General features: G+C 41.5%; 1 protein-coding gene across 1 annotated transcript in view; it reads left to right on the forward strand.

Moving 5' to 3' along the window:
* The window catches only part of LIPC (lipase C, hepatic type), a 305,507-nt gene that overhangs the window by 275,747 nt on the left and 7,303 nt on the right, over window positions 1-22,457 (forward strand). The window contains exons 9-10 of the mRNA XM_063926172.1: window positions 7,904-8,024; window positions 9,789-9,998. Of these exons, the coding sequence (XP_063782242.1) occupies window positions 7,904-8,024; window positions 9,789-9,998 (331 nt within the window). The remainder of the gene's footprint in view (window positions 1-7,903; window positions 8,025-9,788; window positions 9,999-22,457) is intronic.

The following is a 22,457-nucleotide window of genomic DNA, read 5'->3' on the forward strand; positions in this document are numbered from 1 at the left end:
TCTTATCATTGGAATTGAGCTTATGACAAAAAGCATTGAGGGTGTCAATATTACCCCGCCAGACGAAAAAAACATCGTCAATATAGCGGACATAGGACACCAGGTTCGACCCGAGTACATCGGAGGACCAGATAGTTTTGGCCTCCCACAACCCCAAAAAAAGGTTGGCATAACTCGGGGTGTACCTGGTGCCCATAGCCATACCCGTCTTCTGAAGGTAGTATTGGTCCTTAAAGAGGAAGAAATTATTTTCAAGGATGAATTGGACACCTTCTATGATAAACTCCCTAGTGTCCTCGGAAAGATCTGAGGCATCAAGGAAATATTTTACTGCCTCTATACCAAATTAATGTTTTATAATGGTATAGAGTGAGGTCACGTCAGCCGTGACCAAAAAACTACCCTCCTCCCATTTAATGGCTGCCAGAGCTCCTAAGAAGTCCTTGGTGTCCTTCAGGTGGGATTTATTAGATAACACCAAGGGCTGGAGAACATAATCTATCACCTGGGATAGATTTGCAGTGAGAGAGTCCACCCCCGAAATTATGGGCCTACCCGGAGGGTCCACCAGACTTTTGTGGACCTTTGGGAGGATGTACAATACGGGGGGTAATAGGGTTCTCTACCAAGATGAAACAGGCTTCTTTGCTTACTTTGCATTAGCCGCCGACACTTCTCCTGTCGGGAGAGTGTGGTGTTTGTGGCAACTGGCAGTTGTCATCTCTTTTACTTGCTACTGCATTGGGCTGGTTAACAAAACTGAGCTCCTGTGCACGGAGGTGGGGTGATATAGGAGGCAGCGCTATGCATCTTGGGAAGAAGGTCAAAGCTTTTGAGCCTGTTGGTGCTTCGGATCAAGATCCTACTCTAAACCCCTATGTCTATCCTTGTGGAGCCCAGTGTACCTCGCAGAAAGAGTTTTAACAAAGGTAAGTTCTTACCATAAAACTCATTTTTTCATTTTGATGAAACCATCTGTGCACAACCATGGATATCCTTAAAACCTGGACTGTTAGGGTGCCTTGAGGACCATGTTTGGGAACCACTGGCTTAGGCTAATATTTTATTTAGTGTATTTTTTCTAATAAAAAATATTATTCTAAAAAATACTTGTTCATTTGTGAACAGTTAACTAATGATCCAGTGAAATTGGTAGAGTCAATTTGTACCATAGAGATTTACATTCCCTGCGGGTTGCCTGTAAATACTGTAGATATGTAATAGTTTTGTAACAGTAGTTCCATCAAATGTTATAATAGTAACTTTTACTCTGTCTTTAGCATCCGAATTGAGGCAACAAAACATATAGCACCCACTCAAATTTCATCACCTTATTTGCGTTTATATTAGTAAAATTGATGTCAGACTCACAAATACTACTTCAACTTCATAAACAGCATCTTATCTCTAATTTAATTATTGAACATGTAGGTGACCCTGTGTGTACATATTTCTGACACTGTGTTTTCCAATTTGCTCTGGTTCCATCTGCATTTGTTAAAAATTCTATAAAAATTTAATGAGAAAAAAAACAGTACATGCAGATTTTCTGAGACTATCAGATGGGCTTCCCATGCAGTATGATATATGATATGAAACCCAAAAAAAAGTACTCTCAGTTTTTAGGGGCACGCTAACGTATATTTTAATAAAAGAACCTGAAATGGATAAGTAAACTCACAGAAAATGAAAAATGCATATTAAAAATCTAAAATGAAAGTGACCCAATATGACAATATAGCGAAACATCCCTCTCTGTTCTGTTTTCTCTATATACTTGCTGTCCACCCTATTATCTCTCTCCCATCTCTCACTTGTTGTCAATTCAAAGTACCTGTGCTCACTTCTTGCCCTCTCCTCAGATATAGCATAGTACCATACCCCTGTTAGCTATTGTACCTTTCCCACCTCTCATTTAGGACACCCCTGCCCCTCCTACATACCACCTGCCTTGTAGTAAGTTAGCCATTCTCGGATTTCAGTATTTCCATACTTTTCTGCTTTCATTTTATAAGAAAGACTCATCTAGAGTCTGCTGTTGTACTCTGAAGGACTCAAACTGAGGCTTGAAGTGATGCAACTGCTGAAGAGTATATCCACAGTTGCGGTACCACTTATAAAGTGCAGTGGCCCAGATTAATGTGGCTATTTATAAGGTATGGGAAGGCAGCAGCTGCATGTTAGTGATTGACACTGAGACATACTATAGACGTGATTCTTCTGTGAGGCCCCCCACCAAGAGCAACCATGATTCTGCTTGAGGTGAACAACTGCATTATAGAATGGCCCATAACACTAAAGTTTGAGAATGTGTCAGCCAGGTAAGTGTGAAGCTGGGTACAGTAAGACAGTCCATGTATGTGTGATCAGTAGTGGGCCTTGAGTAGAGAACCTTGGTGGACATCTAGTGATGAGGTCACTCAGCAATGTGCTTGCATTAGTGATGTGAGCTGCTGTGATGACATTTTTGTCTCCCAATAAAAATATAGTATCAACCATGCTAGGGTCAGAAATTGGAATATCAGTGTTTAAAATCACTGTGATCCCACTTACATGTGTGCAGGATTGGTAAAGGTGAACATACACATATACTTTTGATATCCAACAATACACAATCAGAAAAATGCCATTATTATCATATTTTATTTATGTGGTGCTGACAAGCACCCATAGTGCTACACAGAGAAAACTGACTATGATCCATACAAATAATACAAAATTATATACAGACAGAACAAGGAGAAACCCATGTTCACTGAACCCATTTTACTTGTGCTCCACTGCTGCATTTTTTTAAAGTCTCCTATACTTTTATGAGTTTTGCTATAGGTACTAATAAACAAAGTCATGAAATCCTTTTTGTGTTGTTGGGTGTCATAGTTTTTTTTATAATTGTAGTTGTATAGCGCCACCATACAACACAGCCCTGTTAATTAATCAAATCAGTCCCCACAGGCACTTAAAAGTTTTAATTTTTGTCACAAGCCAGTTAACCTACTGATATAATTTAAAGATTGGGGTATTTTGCCTCTGGGTGCTGGGATTGATATTCTATCACTGAGGAAATGTGTATACTTGAGGGGTCGAGGAGGGATTCGACTTAGACAATGCAAGGAATTGTCTTGATTAGTTGCTATGGTTTAGTATAAATGCCGTATAGAATATAAGCTCTTCTGAATTAATACATATGGGTATATTTACTAAAGCTTCTAAAAAAAAAAAAAGGGTGATGTCTCATAGCAACCATTCAGATTCTGTCCGATCATTTTCTAGGATGCAATAGAGAAATTATAGAGTAAATCTGATTGGTTGCAATGGGCAACATCACCACTTTTCATTTCTAGAAGCTTTAGTTCATTTACCCCGTAGTGTGCATTCCATTGTCAGATTGAATTTTTAGTGAGAGGTCGGATTCACACAAAGGGGGTAATTCAGACCTGATCGCTGGGCAGCGATTTTTGGAGCCCTGTAATTGGATAGTCGCCGCCTACAGGGGGAGTGTATTTTAGCTGTACAAGTGTGCGAACGCATGTGTAGCAGAGCTGTACAAACTGATTTTGCGCAGTCTCTGCGCAACACAGGACTTACTCAGCCACTGCGATCCCTTCAGCCTGTCCATGACCGGATTTGACATCAGATACCCGCCCTGCAAACGCTTAGACACGCCTGCGTTTTTCTGGACACTCCTTGAAAATGGTCAGTTGCCACCCACAAACATCCTCTTCCTGTCAATCTCCTTGCGATCGCCCATACTTTCGGATAGGTTGCATAAACCCATCGCTGACCGGCGATCCCCGTTGCTGCGGTTCGTCATGCCTGCGCATTGCGGTGCATACGTATGCGCAATTCAGGCCTGATCGCCGCTGTGCAAAAATGCAGCGATCAGGTCTGAATTACCCCCCAAAGTTCCTTGATCTTTATAGGACAGCAGTTCCCATTGCAAAATTAACTAATGGCCATTAGGCTATTTAGTGGTTGGACTTTTTGGCAATTATCTTCTGTTTAACATGAATGCTAATGGTGAATTGTTTGCCCATAGTCTCTGTGGAATGTGTGTGTATTTTCCATCTGCTTTCTGTGTAATTTTGTAAACCAGAAATTCTAGCACTATCCTGCGTACCTACATCCTGTGATAGGTGGGGAACAATAGCACTCTCACTACATACAGTATGTACTCTATGTACTCAGCTTGTATACCACTATTCCTGAGGTCACATAGCTATCTGTCTGACTCAGGATTCTACCCTAGAGGTTGCAGCAGAAATTCTTTCAAAGAAAGTGAGCACAGTTCCTCTGGTTCCTGCTTTAACTTTGAAGTTGCAAAATCCAGGGTTAAATCGGCTTCTGTTCTTTGTGTCTGGCCAGATCACTTTATCTCCATTTGCCTTAGGCTCCAGACTGTAAGACTTTTCAGAGTAAAATCGGTGTACCTGTAAATTCAACCATGTAATTTAGTTTGTACATTGCCTGCTTTAGATAAGAATAAATTATATAAGAAAATATAATTATAAAAGCACATTTGAATGAAGGGTATGTAAATGCAGTTTATTATCTACTAGACACATTCATGTTAGACTTTGTATAATCAGATACAGTTTTCAGAGTAATGGAGTTTGTGAGTTATGTCTGTCTGTCTAGATTTCTGCTCAGTATCTAACCCATAACTCGAGATGTCAGTCTTATGACCTAGTTAAGGTTTCATGAGATTTAACATATTCTAATCTGCAAGACTAGCAATTTCCCAAAGACCTTTCTTCTTTCCTTTTAATTATAAAGAGAAGCAGATTTCCCTGAGACTAATACTATATTCCTGCTTCTAATATAAATATGCTCACAAGAAGCCACTGCCTGAATCTCAATGTGTAAGGCTTTATTGTACCATCCCTTCTTTGTGAGCCAGAAGGAGCATATGCAGGCGCCCAGCCAGGCACAAGAAAGTCTCAGTAATTGCTCTCCAACACCTGAAAGCATTTCCGTTCTGCATCCAGACTAATATTTATAGCCATAATTAGTCCGCTGAAGAAGCATTGTTACTCAGTAAATCAGTAAACTGCTACAGAACATTTGCAGCTTGGTACAGAAATACACATTAACTTCTACTAGATGACACAGGCAGGCGCTAGGTTATCTGAGGGCAAATGACTATCTTCAATAACAATGGTCATGGCCACTAAGGGAATACCCCAGTAGATTATACCACTGTGCGGGTAAACTCAAACAATTGAAGAAATAAATAAATAAATATAATTATGGAGTACCATACAGTAGGTGCATTGAAATATTAAACTGGTACAAATTTTGCACATGAACCCCAATGAGAGAAGCAGACAAACCATAGGTTGCAATATTCACCACTCAGAGACTTTTGCTGCACAATGTCCACCAGTTGATGCTGTTGTATTGCCGCTCTGAACTTCAAATTTGGTAACCAGTGAAAATACAAAGTCCATTGTATGCCACATTGGCAAAGTTCTTATTATTCTTACTTCAGAGTGTGATGTCCCTGCAATAGTAGCCCTTACTCAGCCAGTGATCCACAACAGCTGTCTCCCCTTTACATTTGCAGAAATAAAGTCTTAAAGCCATTCTAGGTATCATCATTTGCTATAGATCCATTGTGAGAAAGAGAGTACCATGTGTGATCAGACGCAGACTTCCTGGCCTTGGCATATTAGTTCCGATGGCCAGTCTGAGTGAGTTTCTGCTTTCTCAGATGGTCGAGGGCTGTGTACATTGCAACACATGGTCGTGATGGTGAGCTGATGCTGGGTCTTTGGATGCAGCACTCGGATCTGCAATGCATGCATGAGGCGTCTTTTCCTACAGAAGCTCCTACAGCATTAGCATGCTAACTGTGGCTGTGCAATACCACACATCTCTGAATAAGGCACATAGGCCCTCATTCCGAGTTGTTCGCTCGCAAGCTGCTTTTAGCAGCATTGCACACGCTAAGCCGCCGCCTACTGGGAGTGAATCTTAGCTTAGCAAAATTGCGAACGAAAGATTCTCAAAATTGCGAATAGAAATTTCTTAGCAGTTTCTGAGTAGCTCGACACTTACTCTGCCACTGCGATCAGTTCAGTCAGTTTAGTTCCTGGTTTGACGTCACAAACACACCCAGCGTTCGCCCAGACACTCCCCCGTTTCTCCAGCCACTCCCGCGTTTTTCCCAGAAACGGCAGCGTTTTTTCACACACACGGCCAGTTTCCGCCCAGAAACACCCACTTCCTGTCAATCACACTCCGATCACCAGAACGAAGAAAAAACCTCGTAATGCCGTGAGTAAAATACCAAACTTCTTAGCAAATTTACTTGGCGCAGTCGCAGTGCGAACATTGCGCATGCGCAGTTTGCGGAAAATCGCTGCGATGCGATGAAAAAGAACGAGCGAACAACTCGGAATGAGGGCCATAGATAGTAAGCTCCACTGGGGCAGGGACTGATGTAAATTGGAAAATATTCTCTGTAAAAGCGCTGGAGAATATGTGAGCGCTATAGAAATAACTGGTAATAAATATGTAAAATTATGAAACTGCCAGTCGGGGATTAAGGAAAAGAAAAAAAATAGCTATTTGGGTTCCCTCAGAATATCACAGATTGTTCAGTACTGTTTTAGATGAGCACTGTCCAGGTTTATGATGGGAAGGGCTATATCTATGTACAGCAGATACACATATTCAGCGACCAATTATGTTATCTAATAACATTTACCAAGGATTCCTAGGAAGCTGCTGCCACAAATTGTTCTATAAAGCAAACTTCACACAAATCTGTGCCATTGGGTGGCAACTACTATCAGAGGGGCTAATTCCGAGGTGGGCACAGGTCATACAGCAGCAATGTCTTTGGATGAAGCTGCTGTATGGAAATATGCCAGTGCTGCAGTCGCCTCCCGCCAATTTCTCTTATCCACTGCTGTACCCAAAGATGCAGCATCAGATCATCTGCATGAACATTGGCTATCTGAGTGACCCTTAGGAAACCCGGGAAGGCCGGTGTAATCACGCCACGAGGCCAGGAAGACATATGCGGTTGCCTCAGCACATCTACATAATGGGACTGACATGCCCCTGTTTTGTAATATGCTGGCTATGCCTGCCCCTTACCCGCCCCCAAATGACCATAGCATGTCACATCCACTGATCTGCACATGCACAGATTAGTAACCATCGGAGAGTACCACACATTCTGGTTTGCGCACATCCCTGAATCAGGCAGAGAGACAGGAGGTATTGCTGCCACAGCAATACCTCCTACTGATGAGATAAGATGACGTTTTGCTCTTATCTCAAGACTTCTTATTCTTAAATGTGCTTATCTAATTCAGCTCTGATGGGCTAATATATGAAAGACCATTTAATAACTATTATTTAACCATTCACAAAGGAAAACTGTAGTAAACCAAGAAATACTGTACAATTTGTTTCCTATTCTAAATTTGCAGGAACCATGACATTATTAAAGATTACATGCAGATTTTGTTTCAGTTATGGTATTTCCTAATCTTATTAACATTGATAACAATCACCCACATGTAATATATACACATAGCACGATCGACAGGCAGGCAGGCAGACAGACAGACAGACAGACAGACAGACAGACAGACAGACAGACAGACAGACAGATAGATAGATAGATAGATAGATAGATAGATAGATAGATAGATAGATAGAGCAATACTGTGGTTGTATAGATGTTGAATGCTAAAAATGTAAAATATATTACACACATAAAAACTCTTATTTATTTTTATGATGAATTATGAGTTTTGGGGGAAGCAATTTATTTGGTTCACACCGGAAGTTTCATGTGCATAAAAATGGGATTTTTGAGCTAGTGTTAAAGTGGTATGTGTTACCAAGCACTGCATTTGTGTCACTGTTCTGTTTATTGTTGCAGTTTACCATTACCAGTTCAAGATGCATTTAAAAAATAATATTGAGGACAAGGAGCTGTTTCCACAGCTAATGGCTTCTCTTACGGGCACTAAGGGAGACGTAGGGTTTGTGCCCTTAACAAAGTGAGTATTGATAGCTTGTGTCTTCTGAAATTTACCAGCTGCATGTTATGGTAGATAAATTATTAGAAGTGGTCTTAGGAAGCTTTCACCTCTAGTTACCCCCCTCCCCTCACCCCATTCCCCAGAATGCTATGGGGTATACCCAAATAAATGTGGTGTTTACCCAACAGCTAATTGTCAGCTCTGGACTATTCCATTAGGTTTTTACATCCCCTATACAGTAAGTCCAGAGGGGTGCACCCTTACAGCCTCAGGATATGCAAGGAAAAGTCCTTGTTAAAATGCACCCTCTGGGATTTAACACGCTGGGATACCTATAGACTACACGTAACACATATAGACTACACATAAACACAGGGTTGAGTGGTCATCTGTGATGCATACATCAAAATACCATAACCCAGTGGTTAAACTTTTTTGAATCATGGCACCCTATAGTATCAGCATTTTAATCACGGGTCCCCTAGGCCCAAAGTTTCTTACTGAGAAATTCTGCAAAATTATTAAATTAAGTAAAATGCGCTTACAGATGAAGCCACGCTAATCGTGGCTACATCTGCACTAAAAAGCACTCTCGGCACGGCTAGGCGTGCCCACACCTAGCCATGCCGGGCTGTGGTATTTGCCACTCCCATTCATGTGAATGGGGCACGTGTGCATCTAAGATGCTCGATCACGGCAAGATGTTGCCACAGTGAGCGTGGCTACATCTGTACCTGTCATCCACTGGTGTCAGAACGGGGGTCTGGAGGCTGCGGCCCGCACCTGGGTGTCACCATCAGAATGGGTGACAACAAAATGCCGCCGTCTCCACAGTGACAGGAGCCAAGTGCTGCAGTGTAACATTCTCCTGCAGCACCTGGCTCCTGTCATAGCGGAAGAGCCTACACTGCATACAGGCCAGTCTCCAGGTACAGCCAGCATCTCCATGGATGCTGGGCACACCTTCCGGAGTGATGAAAAGGGGGACTGTCCGCGGACCCATGCCCATTTCTAGCTAGGCCATGCCCACTGTACTGGATTATCCAGGATGCCACACCCATCCATGATAGGCCACACCCCTTTAAGCCACGCGGAAGGTTCCACACCAGTTGTCACCAGTAACAGGGACGCCTCTGCTGTCATCCTCAGGGTCTGTTATAGTGGTAATGGGTGGGGTTGTGCTTCTGTTTGTCCACATGGTTTATGATTGGCAGCCACCAGTACTGGCTTTGCCTATCACATGGACCATAACTAATTTGATTTGGTCCTGGACCACCAACCCGCGGTATCCCTGAAAGTGTTCCCAGTTTTGAAAACACTGCATTAGCCCCAGTGATTTGTTGGAAACCACATTATCTAAAGCAACTCTATTTATTAGTAGTTATCATGAGCACATTAATATGTTTTTTTCCTAAATATAGTGTTTAGTATATAATTATGACTAGATTTCATTTTTAATAATTAGATCGCTGAGGAGAATTAGGCTAATATTTTACATTCTACACATACTTGCCATATTTATTACCCTATTGCACTCTACTTAATATAATATTGTTTGCCTTTTAAGTCACTGAGGTCTATTCATGATACAGTGAAAAGATTGGAGAAGTGAGCCAGCTGTTACGGGTTACAATATATTTGAGTACATTGCACCCAGTTATATAAAAAAAATCCTTCTATTACTAGACATTGGTTTATATGAAATACTATTGATTTTATATTTCCCTCTATCCCATGGTCTAAGATTTTGAAACACATGTATATGTGATAATTATTTCCTAGTCCTGATGGTGTAAAGGAAAGCGGAACCTACTCTTTCCTCATTACAACAGACACTGATATTGGAGACGTGATGATGATCAAGTTAAAGTGGATGGGTAATAATGACATAAAGAATTTCTGGTATAACATTCAAGCAAAGATGCCTTGGACCCAACTTCCTGGTCTCTTAGTAAAGAAGATACGCGTTATGGCAGGAGAGACGCAGGAGAGGTTAGTTGCTCACAAGGTGCTGACATGGGTGGATGCTGTAATTTATAACACCTTTAATTTGCTGCGTATGATAAATGGTCTAAAATGTGTGTAGTTTTCTTTTCCTTTACAGTATATGAAACAATATATCACAACCTGTTGTTTCTAATAGCAGGATATTTGTGTGTCTAATAGTCTACATAGTAAACAAACATTTAGTAAGTGGAGTATAAGTCTTTAGTTATGAACAGGTATAGTTATGCCATGCTATCCTTCTGGCATGTGTAGGCAATTTCTTGACTTTGCAAGCAATAAAGGGAGTTTTGAGAGCCTATGGTCTAACCATAGATCCCATAATGCTATGAGTGTCCCAGAAACTGCCATTGCAAATTTCGAGAAATAAAAGTTTGTATCACATTTTATTATTGTTTAAAATGGAAATTAGTTAACGTTCAATACACACTAAAAAGAATAGCAACAATAAGCAATTAACACTGGCTAATATAGCATATTTCATACAAATAAAAAAAAAAAGAAATGTCTGCTGGCTGTGTTACTGCAGATAAGTGCTACCTTCTATGAAAGCACAAAGCGTGAATGACTGTGAGCCACACATGTCATAGGGTGAGATTGGAGGCTACTGTAATAGGAGGATAGGTGTATTACTGTAAATATTTTATCTCCATTCACCATTTCTAGATAGTCTTGTTAACTGCTTACACAGCCGCTCTCTCTCCCTCTCTCTCTACACACAGTGCAACTACTAATGGAAGAGAGAAAAACTTCCCATCAGAGGTGGTAGAGGCTAAGAAAGTAGAACAATTTTAACCTGCTTGGGATATGTATATTAATATCCTTACAAAGAACTAAGGTTCTAGGGGTGAGGTTACCTAAAGATTAAAAAATAAGGGGCAGACTAGATGGTCCAAATGGTTCTTATCTGCCATCAAAGTCTATGTTTCTATGTTTACTGTCTCAGCAAAGTGCCCAGTACAACTCCATTTGACATAGTATATCTCCAATGCATCAAGTAAAAAATTATACACTCTACAAACTCTATGACTCCCAGTACATACTATGCACACTACAAACTCTATGACTCCCAGTACATACTGTACTATGCACAATACAAACTATACTCTCTCTGACTCCCAGTACATACTCTGCACAGTACAAACTCTATGACTCCCAGTACATACTATGCACAGTACAAACTCTATAGCTTCCACTACAATCGACACACAGGTAAAACTCCATTGCTTTTGCTTTCAAAACAAATTATGAACCTTACATTTTCCATTGCTTCTAGTATAAACTACGCATAGTACAAACTCCAGTGCTTCCAGTGCAAACTGGAACAAATTGCAGTGCTTCAATTACAAACTACACACAATAAACTCCATTGCTTCCAGTATAACCAATGCACAGAACCAGCTACACATAGAAAATTCTGTTCCGAAGAACATCCATAAAATACTGTTCTGAAACGTATCCATATAATGCTGTTGCTCCAGTTGGTTAGGTATGAGTGTAGACAATCAGAACGCAAACAGTGTCAGGTCAAGGCCATTATGCAGACATGTTAATAATGTGATGTTAAAAGTGTCTTCTTACAATTTCAAACATGATGGTAAAGCATTATGTTGGAAGTTGTAAAGGCAACACTGTGATAGGTTGGCATTACTGCTGCGAGCTGACACTATCCCCGAGTGTCGACATTTTCTAAGTGTGGTCATTTTGACGAACTCAGAACTGCACACTAATCCATATATCATATCAACCTAATATTAATCACTGTCCCTCTCAGTTATCACTGTCCTATAATATTATATATCACATCAACCTCAGCAGGTACTCAATAGCAATAATATCCTAGCATTACAATATAACAATGTAATTACTATGCTCCCATATACATTTGTTACTCATAACAACATTAAACATCACTTCTAGTAATCACGCGCTCTCAATAAAGCGCACATCACATTAATCTTAGCCAGTAGTCGAAGTGGAAATTTTGAAGTGGGGGCATGGAAAAGTGAAGGTTGTAATTATGCGTGCATCGAAGGTGCATGCGCTCTGGAAAAAGAAGGCATGGGCACTCAAAGGGGGGCGTGTCCTTAAGTGTAGTGTACCATATCATATACCCCTTATACACATTATGCACCACAAGTTAGGATTATCTAGTACTGGCGCCCCTTATACATTATGCCATACGGAATGAGCCAAAATTCACATTACACCACACCACACAGAATGAGCCAAAACTAACAATATGGCACACAGTATGAGCCAAAATTCACATTATGCTACACAGTATGAGCCAAAATTCACATTATGAAACACAGAATGATCCAAAATTCATATTATGCCACACAGTATGATCCACAATTCACATTATGCCACACAGAATGATCCACAGTTCACATTATGCAACACGGAATGGTCCAACATTCACATTATGCAACATGGAATGAGCCAAAATTCACATTATGCAACACGGAATGAGCCAAAATTCCCAATATGCCATACAGTATGAGCCAAAATTCACAATATGCCAGACAGTATGAGGCAAAATTCACATTATGCAAAACAGTATGAGCCAAAATTCACATTATGCAACACAGTATGATCCACAGTTCACATTATGCAACACAGTATGATCCACAATTCACATTATGCAACACAGTATGATCCACAATTCACATTATGTAACACGGAATGGGGTGTGGGTAAAAGCCAGAAACATATTAAATACATTAAAAAAGCCGAAAACCATGTAAAGTGTATTGAAAAAGCCGGAAATCATAGGAAATGCATTGAAAATGCTGGGAAATCATAGTAAGTGCATTGAAAAAGCTGGAAACCATGTAAAGTGTATTGGAAAAGCCAGAAATCATAGTAAATACATTGAAAAAGCCAGAAATCATAGTAAAGTGCATTAAAAAAAAAAACGGAAATCATAGTAAATGTATTGAAAAAGCCAGAAATCATAGTAAAGTGCATTAAAAAAAAGCCGGAAATCATAGTAAATGTATTGAAAAAGCCAGAAATCATAGTAAAGTGCATTAAAAAAAAAAGCCAGAAACCATGTAAAGTGTATTGGAAAGCCAGAAATCATAGTAAAAGCATTGAAAAAGATAGAAACCATGTAAAGTGTATTGGAAAAGCCGGAAATCATAGTAACGTGTATTGGAAAAGCTGGGAAATATTAAAAAAGCCGAAAATCATAGGAAATACATTAAAAAACCCATAAACCATCTACTGCAATCTGTAGTTGAAGGACTATTAGCAGTACCTAGAATCTCCCGTAATTTATCTGGGGGTCGAGCTTTTAGTCATGTGGCTTCAACTCTATGGAACTCTTTTCCCCGTACAGTTCGAGAGGCCCCCACTCTAGTATCCTTCAAAAATGAATTCAAGACTTTCCTCTTTACTCAGCTTATCCATAATTGTCCCTTTAATATCTCCATGCTCTATGGCTGGGATGTACTAAAGGAAAAATGTTGTAAAAATAAGAATTTACTTACCGATAATTCTATTTCTCATAGTCCGTAGTGGATGCTGGGGACTCCGTAAGGACCATGGGGAATAGCGGCTCCGCAGGAGACTGGGCACATCTAAAGAAAGCTTTAGGACTATCTGGTGTGCACTGGCTCCTCCCCCTATGATCCTCCTCCATGCCTCAGTTAGGATACTGTGCCCGGACGAGCGTACACAATAAGGAAGGATTTTGAATCCCGGGTAAGACTCATACCAGCCACACCAATCACACTGTACAACTTGTGATCTGAACCCAGTTAACAGCATGATAACAGAGGAGCCTCTAGAAAAGATGGCTCACTACAGCAATAACCCGATTTTTTGGTAACAATAACTATGTACCAGTAATGCAGACAATCCGCACTTGGGATGGGCGCCCAGCATCCACTACGAACTACGAGAAATAGAATTATCGGTAAGTAAATTCTTATTTTCTCTAACGTCCTAAGTGGATGCTGGGGACTCCGTAAGGACCATGGGGATTATACCAAAGCTCCCAAACGGGCGGGAGAGTGCGGATGACTCTGCAGCACCAAATGAGAGAACTCCAGGTCCTCCTCAGCCAGGGTATCAATTTTGTAGAATTTACAAACGTATTTGCTCCTGACCAAGTAGCTGCTCGGCAAAGTTGTAAAGCTGAGACCCCTCGGGCAGCCACCCAAGATGAGCCCACCTTCCTTGTGGAGTGGGCATTTACAGATTTTTTGGCTGTGGCAGGCCTGCCACAGAATGTGCAAGCTGAATTGTACTACAAATCCAACGAGCAATAGTCTGCTTAGAAGCAGGAGCACCCAGCTTGTTGGGTGCATACAGGATAACAGCGAGTCAGATTTCCTGACTCCAGCCGTCCTGGAAACATATATTTTCAGGGCCCTGACAACGTCTAGCAACTTGGAGTCCTCCAAGTCCCTAGTAGCCGCAGGCACCACAATAGGTTGGTTCAGGTGAAACGCTGAAACCACCTTAGGGAGAAACTGAGGACGAGTCCTCAATTCCGCCCTGTCCGAATGGAAAATCAGAAAAGGACTTTTACAGGATAAAGCCGCCAATTCTGACACGCGCCTGGCCCAGGCCAGGGCCAACAGCATGACCACTTTCCATGTGAGATATTTTAACTCCACAGATTTAAGTGGTTCAAACCAATGTGACTTTTGGAACCCAAAAACTACATTGAGATCCCAAAGTGCCACTGGAGGCACAAAAGGAGGCTGTATATGCAGTACCCCTTTTACAAACGTCTGAACTTCAGGGACTGAAGCTAGTTCTTTTTGGAAGAAAACTGACAGGGCCGAAATTTGAACCTTAATGGACCCCAATTTCAGGCCCATAGACACTCCTGTTTGCAGGAAATGTAGGAATCGACCCAGTTGAATTTCCTCAGTCGGGCCTTACTGGCCTCGCACCACGCAACATATTTTCGCCAAATGCGGTGATAATGTTTTGCGGTTACATCCTTCCTGGCTTTGATCAGGATAGGGATGACTTCATCCGGAATGCCTTTTTTCCTTCAGGATCCGGCGTTCAAACGCCCTGCTGTCAAACGCAGCCGCGGTAAGTCTTGGAACAGACAGGGTCCTTGCTGGAGCAGGTCCCTTCTTAGAGGTAGAGGCCACGGATCCTCCGTGAGCATCTCTTGAAGTTCCGGTTACCAAGTCCTTCTTGGCCAATCCGGAGCCACAAATATAGTGCTTACTCCTCTCCATCTTATCAATCTCAGTACCTTGGGTATGAGAGGCAGAGGAGGGAACACATACACTGACTGGTACACCCACGGTGTTACCAGAGCGTCTACAGCTATTGCCTGTTGGTCCCTTGACCTGGCGCAATACCTGTCGAGTTTTTCCCAACGGTTTATAATTATGTGAAAGACTTCTGGGTGAAGTCCCCACTCTCCCGGGTGGAGGTCGTGCTGAGGAAGTCTGCTTCCCAGTTGTCCACTCCCGGAATGAATACTGCTGACAGTGCTATCACATGATTTTCCGCCCCGCGAAGAATCCTTGCAGCTTCTGCCATTGCCCTCCTGTTTCTTGTGCCACCCTGTCTGTTTACGTGGGTGACTGCCGTGATGTTGTCCGACTGGATCAACACCGGCTGACCTTGAAGCAGAGGTCTTGCTAAGCTTAGAGCATTGTAAATGTCCCTTAGCTTCAGGATATTTATGTGAAGTGATGTCTCCAGGCTTGACCATAAGCCCTGGATATTCCTTCCCTGTGTGACTGCTCCCCAGCCTCGCAGGCTGGCATCCGTGGTCACCAGGACCCAGTCCTGAATGCCGAATCTGAGGCCCTCTAGAAGATGAGCACTCTGCAACCACCACAGGAGGGACACCCTTGTCCTTGGTGACAGGGTTATCCGCTGATGCATCTGAAGATGCGACCCGGACCATTTGTCCAGCAGGTCCCACTGGAAAGTTCTTGCGTGGAATCTGCCGAATGGGATTGCTTCGTAGGAAGCCACCATTTTACCCAGAACCCTTGTGCATTGATGCACTGAGACTTGGCTCGGTTTTAGGAGGTTCCTGACTAGCTCGGATAACTCCCTGGCTTTCTCCTCCGGGAGAAACACCTTTTTCTGGACTGTGTCCAGGATCATCCCTAGGAACAGAAGACAAATCGTCGGAACCAGCTGCGATTTTGGAATATTGAGAATCCAATCGTGCTGCCGCAACACTACCTGAGATAGTGCTACACCGACCTCCAACTGTTCCCTGGATCTTACCCTTATCAGGGAATCGTCCAAGTAAGGGATAACTAAAATTCCCTTCCTTCGAAGGAATATCATAATTTCGGCCATTACCTTGGTAAAGACCCGGGGTGCCGTGGACCATCCATACGGCAGCGTCTGAACTGATAGTGACAGTTCTGTACCATAAACCTGAGGTACCCTTGGTGAGAAGGGTAAATTTTGACATGAAGGTAAGCATCCTTGATGTCCCGAGACATCATGTAGTCCCCTTCTTCCAGGTTCGCAATCACTGCTCTGAGTGACTCAATCTTGAATTTGAACCTCTGTATGTAAGTGTTCAAAGATTTTAGATTTAGAATCGGTCTTACCGAGCCGTCCGGCTTCGGTACCACAACAGTGTGGAATAATACCCCGTTCCCTGTTGCAGGAGGGGTACCTTGATTATCACCTGCTGGGAATACAGCTTGTGAATGGCTTCCAAAACTGTCTCCCTGTCAGAAGGAGACATCGGTAAAGCCGACTTTAGGAAACGGCGAGGGGGAGACGTCTCGAATTCTAATTTGTACCCCTGAGATATCACCTGAAGGATCCAGGGGTCTACTTGCGAGTGAGCCCACTGCGCGCTGAAATTCATTGAGACGGGCCCCCCACCGTGCCTGATTCTGCTTGTAAAGCCCCAGCGTCATACTGAGGGCTTGGCAGAGGCGGGAGAGGGTTTCTGTTCCTGGGAACTGGCTGATTTCTGCAGCCTTTTTCCTCTCCCTCTGTCACGGGGCAGAAATGAGGAATCTTTTGCCCGCTTGTCCACGAAAAGACTGCGCCTGATAATACGGCGTCTTCTCATGTTGAGAGGCGACCTGGGGTACAAACGTGGATTTCCCAGCTGTTGCCGTGGCCACCAGGTCTGAAAGACCGACCCCAAATAACTCCTCCCTTTAATAAGGCAATACTTCCAAATGCCGTTTGGAATACGCATCACCTGACCACTGACGTGTCCATAACCCTCTACTGGTCAACGCACTTAGACTTGATGCCAGTCGGCAAATATTCCGCTGTGCATCACGCATATATAGAAATGCATCTTTTAAATGCTCTATAGGCAAAAATATACTGTCCCTATCTAGGGTATCAATATTTTCAGTCAGGGAATCCGACCACGCCAACCCAGCACTGCACATCCAGGCTGAGGCGATTGCTGGTCGCAGTATAACACCAGTATGTGTGTAAATACATTTTAGGATACCCTCCTGCTTTCTATCAGCAGGATCCTTAAGGGCGGCCATCTCAGGAGAGGGTAGAGCCCTTACAAGCGTGTGAGCGCTTTATCCCCCCTAGGGGGTGTTTCCCAACGCACCCTAACCTCTGGCGGGAAAGGATATAATGCCAATAACATTTTAAAAATTATCAGTTGTTATCGGGGGAAAACCACGCATCATCACACACCTCATTTAATTTCTCAGATTCAGGAAAACTACAGGTAGTTTTTCCTCACCGAACATAATACCCCTTTTTGGTGGTACTCGTATTATCAGAAATGTGTAATAACATTTTTCATTGCCTCAATCATGTAACGTGTGGCCCTACTGGAAGTCACATTTGTCTCTTCACCGTCGACACTGGAGTCAGTATCCGTGTCGGCGTCTATATCTGCCATCTGAGGTAACGGGCGCTTTAGAGCCCCTGACGGCCTATGAGACGTCTGGACAGGCACAAGCTGAGTAGCCGGCTGTCTCATGTCAACCACTGTCCTTTATACAGAGCTGACACTGTCACGTATTCCTTCCAACAGTTCATCCACTCAGGTGTCGACCCCCTAGGGGGTGACATCACTATTACAGGCAATCTGCTCCGTCTCCACATCATTTTCCTCCTCATACATGTCGACACAAACGTACCGACATACAGCACACACACAGGGAATGCTCTGATAGAGGACAGGACCCCACTAGCCCTTTGGGGAGACAGAGGGAGAGTTTGCCAGCACACACCAGAGCGCTATATATATACAGGGATAACCTTATATAAGTGTTTTTCCCATTATAGCTGCTGTATCTTTAATACTGCGCCTAATTTGTGCCCCCCTCTCTTTTTTAACCCTTTCTGTAGTGTAGTGACTCCAGGGGAGAGACAGGGAGCTTCCCTCCAACAGAGCTGTGAGGGAAAATGGCGCCAGTGTGCTGAGGAGATAGGCTCCGCCCCCTTATCGGCGGCCTTATCTCCCGTTTTTCTATGTATTTTGGCAGGGGTTAAATGCATCCATATAGCCCAGGAGCTATATGTGATGCATTCTTTTGCCATCCAAGGTGTTTATTATTGCGTCTCAGGGCGCTCCCCCCCAGCGCCCTGCACCCTCAGTGACCGGAGTGTGAAGTGTGCTGAGAGCAATGGCGCACAGCTGCAGTGCTGTGCGCTACCTTGTTGAAGACAGGACGTCTTCTGCCACCAATTTTCCGGAACTCTTCTGCCTTCTGGCTCTGTAAGGGGGCCGGCGGCGCGGCTCTGGGACCCATCAAGGCTGGGCCTGTGATCGTCCCTCTGGAGCTAATGTCCAGTAGCCTAAGAAGCCCAATCCACTCTGCACGCAGGTGAGTTCGCTTCTTCTCCCCTTAGTCCCTCGATGCAGTGAGCCTGTTGCCAGCAGGTCTCACTGAAAATAAAAAACCTAAACTAAAACTTTCACTAAGAAGCTCAGGAGAGCCCCTAGTGTGCACCCTTCTCGTTCGGGCACAGAGATCTAACTGAGGCTTGGAGGAGGGTCATAGGGGGAGGAGCCAGTGCACACCAGATAGTCCTAAAGCTTTCTTTAGATGTGCCCAGTCTCCTGCGGAGCCGCTATTCCCCATGGTCCTTACGGAGTCCCCAGCATCCACTTAGGACGTTAGAGAAACCCCTGTTTTCAGGGGTTTTATCACATTTTAAAATGTACTAACACCCGGCTGCCTGCTTAACGATGCAGAGGGTATCGCCAGCTTTTTATGGCGATACCGTATAGAAGCCTACGTGCATCTTACCGAATCCCGCAGCCCCGCGCTGCTCACGCCAACCCCACCCCATACTTGGGTGCAGGCAGCCGTGGTCCTGGTACTCAAACTCCTCCACCCCCAGCAACACAGCGGGACGTCACCTTTCGGGGCTGGGAGGTGACGGAGACCCCCCTCTCACAGGTATCGCAGGGGGCCTCTGTCATCGCATTGCGATGCTAATAGCATATGTTAGTACATATGCAATTAGCATTTACTATGATTTCCGGATTTTTTAATACATTTACCATGATTTCCAGCTTTTCCAATACACTTTACATGGTTTCCAGCTTTTCCAATACACTTTATATGGTTTACGGCTTTTTCATTGTATTTACTATGTTTACGGCTTTTTCAATACATTTACTATGATTTCTGGGTTTTGTTTTAATGCACTTAACTATGATTTCCGGCATTTTCAATACACTTTACATGATTTTTGGCTTTTTCAATATACTTTACACGATTTCTGACTTTTTCAACACAATTACTATGATTTCCGGCTTTTTCAATACACTTTACATGGTTTCCGGCTTTTTTAATGCACTTTATTATGATTTCTGTTTTGTTTTTATAATGCACTTTACATGATTTCCAGCTTTTTTAAAACACTTTACATGATTTACGGCTTTTCCAATACACTTTACATGGTTTCCAGCTTTTCCAATGCTTTTACTATGATTTCCGGCTTTTTCAATACACTTTACATGGTTTCCAGCTTTTTTAATGCACTTTACTATGATTTCTGTTTTGTTTTTATAATGCACTTTACATGATTTCCAGCTTTTTTTAATACACTTTACATGATTTACGGCTTTTCCAATACACTTTACTATGATTTCCGGCTTTTCCAATACACTTTACTATGATTTCCGGCTTTTCCAATACACTTTACATGGTTTCCAGCTTTTTCAATGCTTTTACTATGATTTCCGACTTTTCCAATACACTTTACATGGTTTTCGGCTCTTTCAATGCATTTACTATGGTTTCCGGCTTTACAATACCCTTTACATGGTTTCTGGCTTTTTTAATGTACTTTACTATGATTCCTGGCTTTTTCAATACATTACTATGATTTCTGTTTTTTGGTTTTTTTAATGCACTTTACTATGATTTCTGGCTTTTTCAATACATTTACTATGATTTCTGTTTTTTTTATGCACTTTACTATGATTTCTGGCTTTTTCAATACACTTTACATGATTTCTGGCTTTTTCAATACATTTAGTATGATTTCCGGCTTTTTCAATACATTTACTATGATTTCCGTCTTTTTTTAATACACTTTACTATGATTTCCGGCTTTTTCAATACATTTACTATGATTTCTGGCTTTTTCAATACATTTACTATGATTTCCGGCATTCTCAATAAATTTTTTATATGATTTCCGGCTTTTTTTAATACATTTACTATGATTTCTGTTTGGTTTTTTAATGCACTTTACTATGATTTCCGGCTTTTTCAATACACTTTACATGATTTCTGGCTTTTCAATACACTTTACATAATTTCTGGCTTTTTCAATACATTTACTATTATTTCTGGCTTTTTTGGTGCACTTTATTATGATTTCTTTTTATTCTTTTTTTTTAATGCACTTTGCATGATTTCCGGCTTTTTCAATACATTTGACATGATTCCGTCTTTTTCAATACATTTACTATTATTTATGTTTTTTTAATGCACTTTACTATGATTTCCGTCTTTTTCAATACACTTTACGTGATTTCTGGCTTTTTCAATACATTTAATATGATTTCCAGCTTTTTTTTAATACATTTACATGGTTTCCGGCTTTTTTAAAGCACTTTACTATGATTTCTGTTTGTTTGTTTTTTTAATGCACTTTGCATGATTTCCAGCTTTTTTAATACACTTTACATGATTTACGGCTTTTCCAATACACTTTACTAAGATTTACGGATTTTCCAATACACTTTACATGGTTTATGGCTTTTCCAATGCTTTTACTATGATTTACGTCTTTTCCTATACACTTTCCGTGGTTTCTGGCTTTTTTAATGCCCTTTACCATGATTTCCAGCTTTTTCAATACATTTACTATGATTTCCGGCTTTCCAATACACTTTACATGGTTTCTGGCTTTTTTTAATGCACTTTACTATGATTTCTGGCCTCTTCCATACATTTACTATGATTTCTGTTTTGTTTTGTTTTGTTTTTTAATGCACTTTACTATGATTTCTGGCCTTTTCAATACATTTACTATGATTTCTGTTTTTTTTAATGCACTTTACTATGATTTCTGGCCTTTTTAATACATTTACTATGATTTCTGTTTTGTTTTTTAATGCACTTTACTATGATTTCTGGCCTTTTCAATACATTTACTATGATTTCTGTGTTTTTTTGTTTTTTATATACACTTTACTATGGTTTACGGCTTTTTTAATACACTTTACATGATTTCTGGCTTTTTCAATACACATTACATGATTTCTGACTTTTTTAATGCACTTTACTATGAGTTCTGTTTTTTGTTTTTTTTAATGCACTTTACTATGATTTCTGGCCTTTTTAATACATTTACTATGATTTCTGTTTTGTTTTGTTTTTTAATGCACTTTACTATGATTTCTGGATTTTTTAATACATTTACTATGATTTCTGGCTTTTTCAATACATTTACATGTTTCCAACTTTTTTAATGCACTTTACTATGACTTCTGTCTTTTTCAATACATTTACTATGATTTCTGGCTTTTTCAATACATATACACGATTTCCGTCTTTTTTAATGCACTTTACTATGATTTCTGGCTTTTTCAATACATTTACTATGATTTCTGGCTTTTTCAATTCATTTTTTATATGATTTCTGGCTTTTTTAATACATTTACTATGATTTCTGGGGGGGTTTTATGCACTTTACTATGATTTCTGTCTTTTTCAATACACTTTACAAGATTTCTGGCTTTTTCAATACATTTACTATGATTTCCAGCTTTTTCAATACATTTACTATGATTTCCGGATTTTCCTATACACTTTACATGGTTTCCGGCTTTTTCAATGCATTTGCTATGTTTCCAGCTTTTACCCTCTTCCACATGGAATGAACCAAAAATAAGATTTTACTCACCGGTAAATCTATTTCTCGTAGTCCGTAGTGGATTCTGGGGACTCCGTAAGGACCATGGGGATTAGCGGCTCCGCAGGAGACTGGGCACAACTAAAGAAAGCTTTAGGACTACCTGGTGTGCAC

Source organism: Pseudophryne corroboree, chromosome 6 (assembly GCF_028390025.1).
Source record: "Pseudophryne corroboree isolate aPseCor3 chromosome 6, aPseCor3.hap2, whole genome shotgun sequence".
Classification (NCBI taxonomy): Eukaryota; Metazoa; Chordata; class Amphibia; order Anura; family Myobatrachidae; genus Pseudophryne; species Pseudophryne corroboree.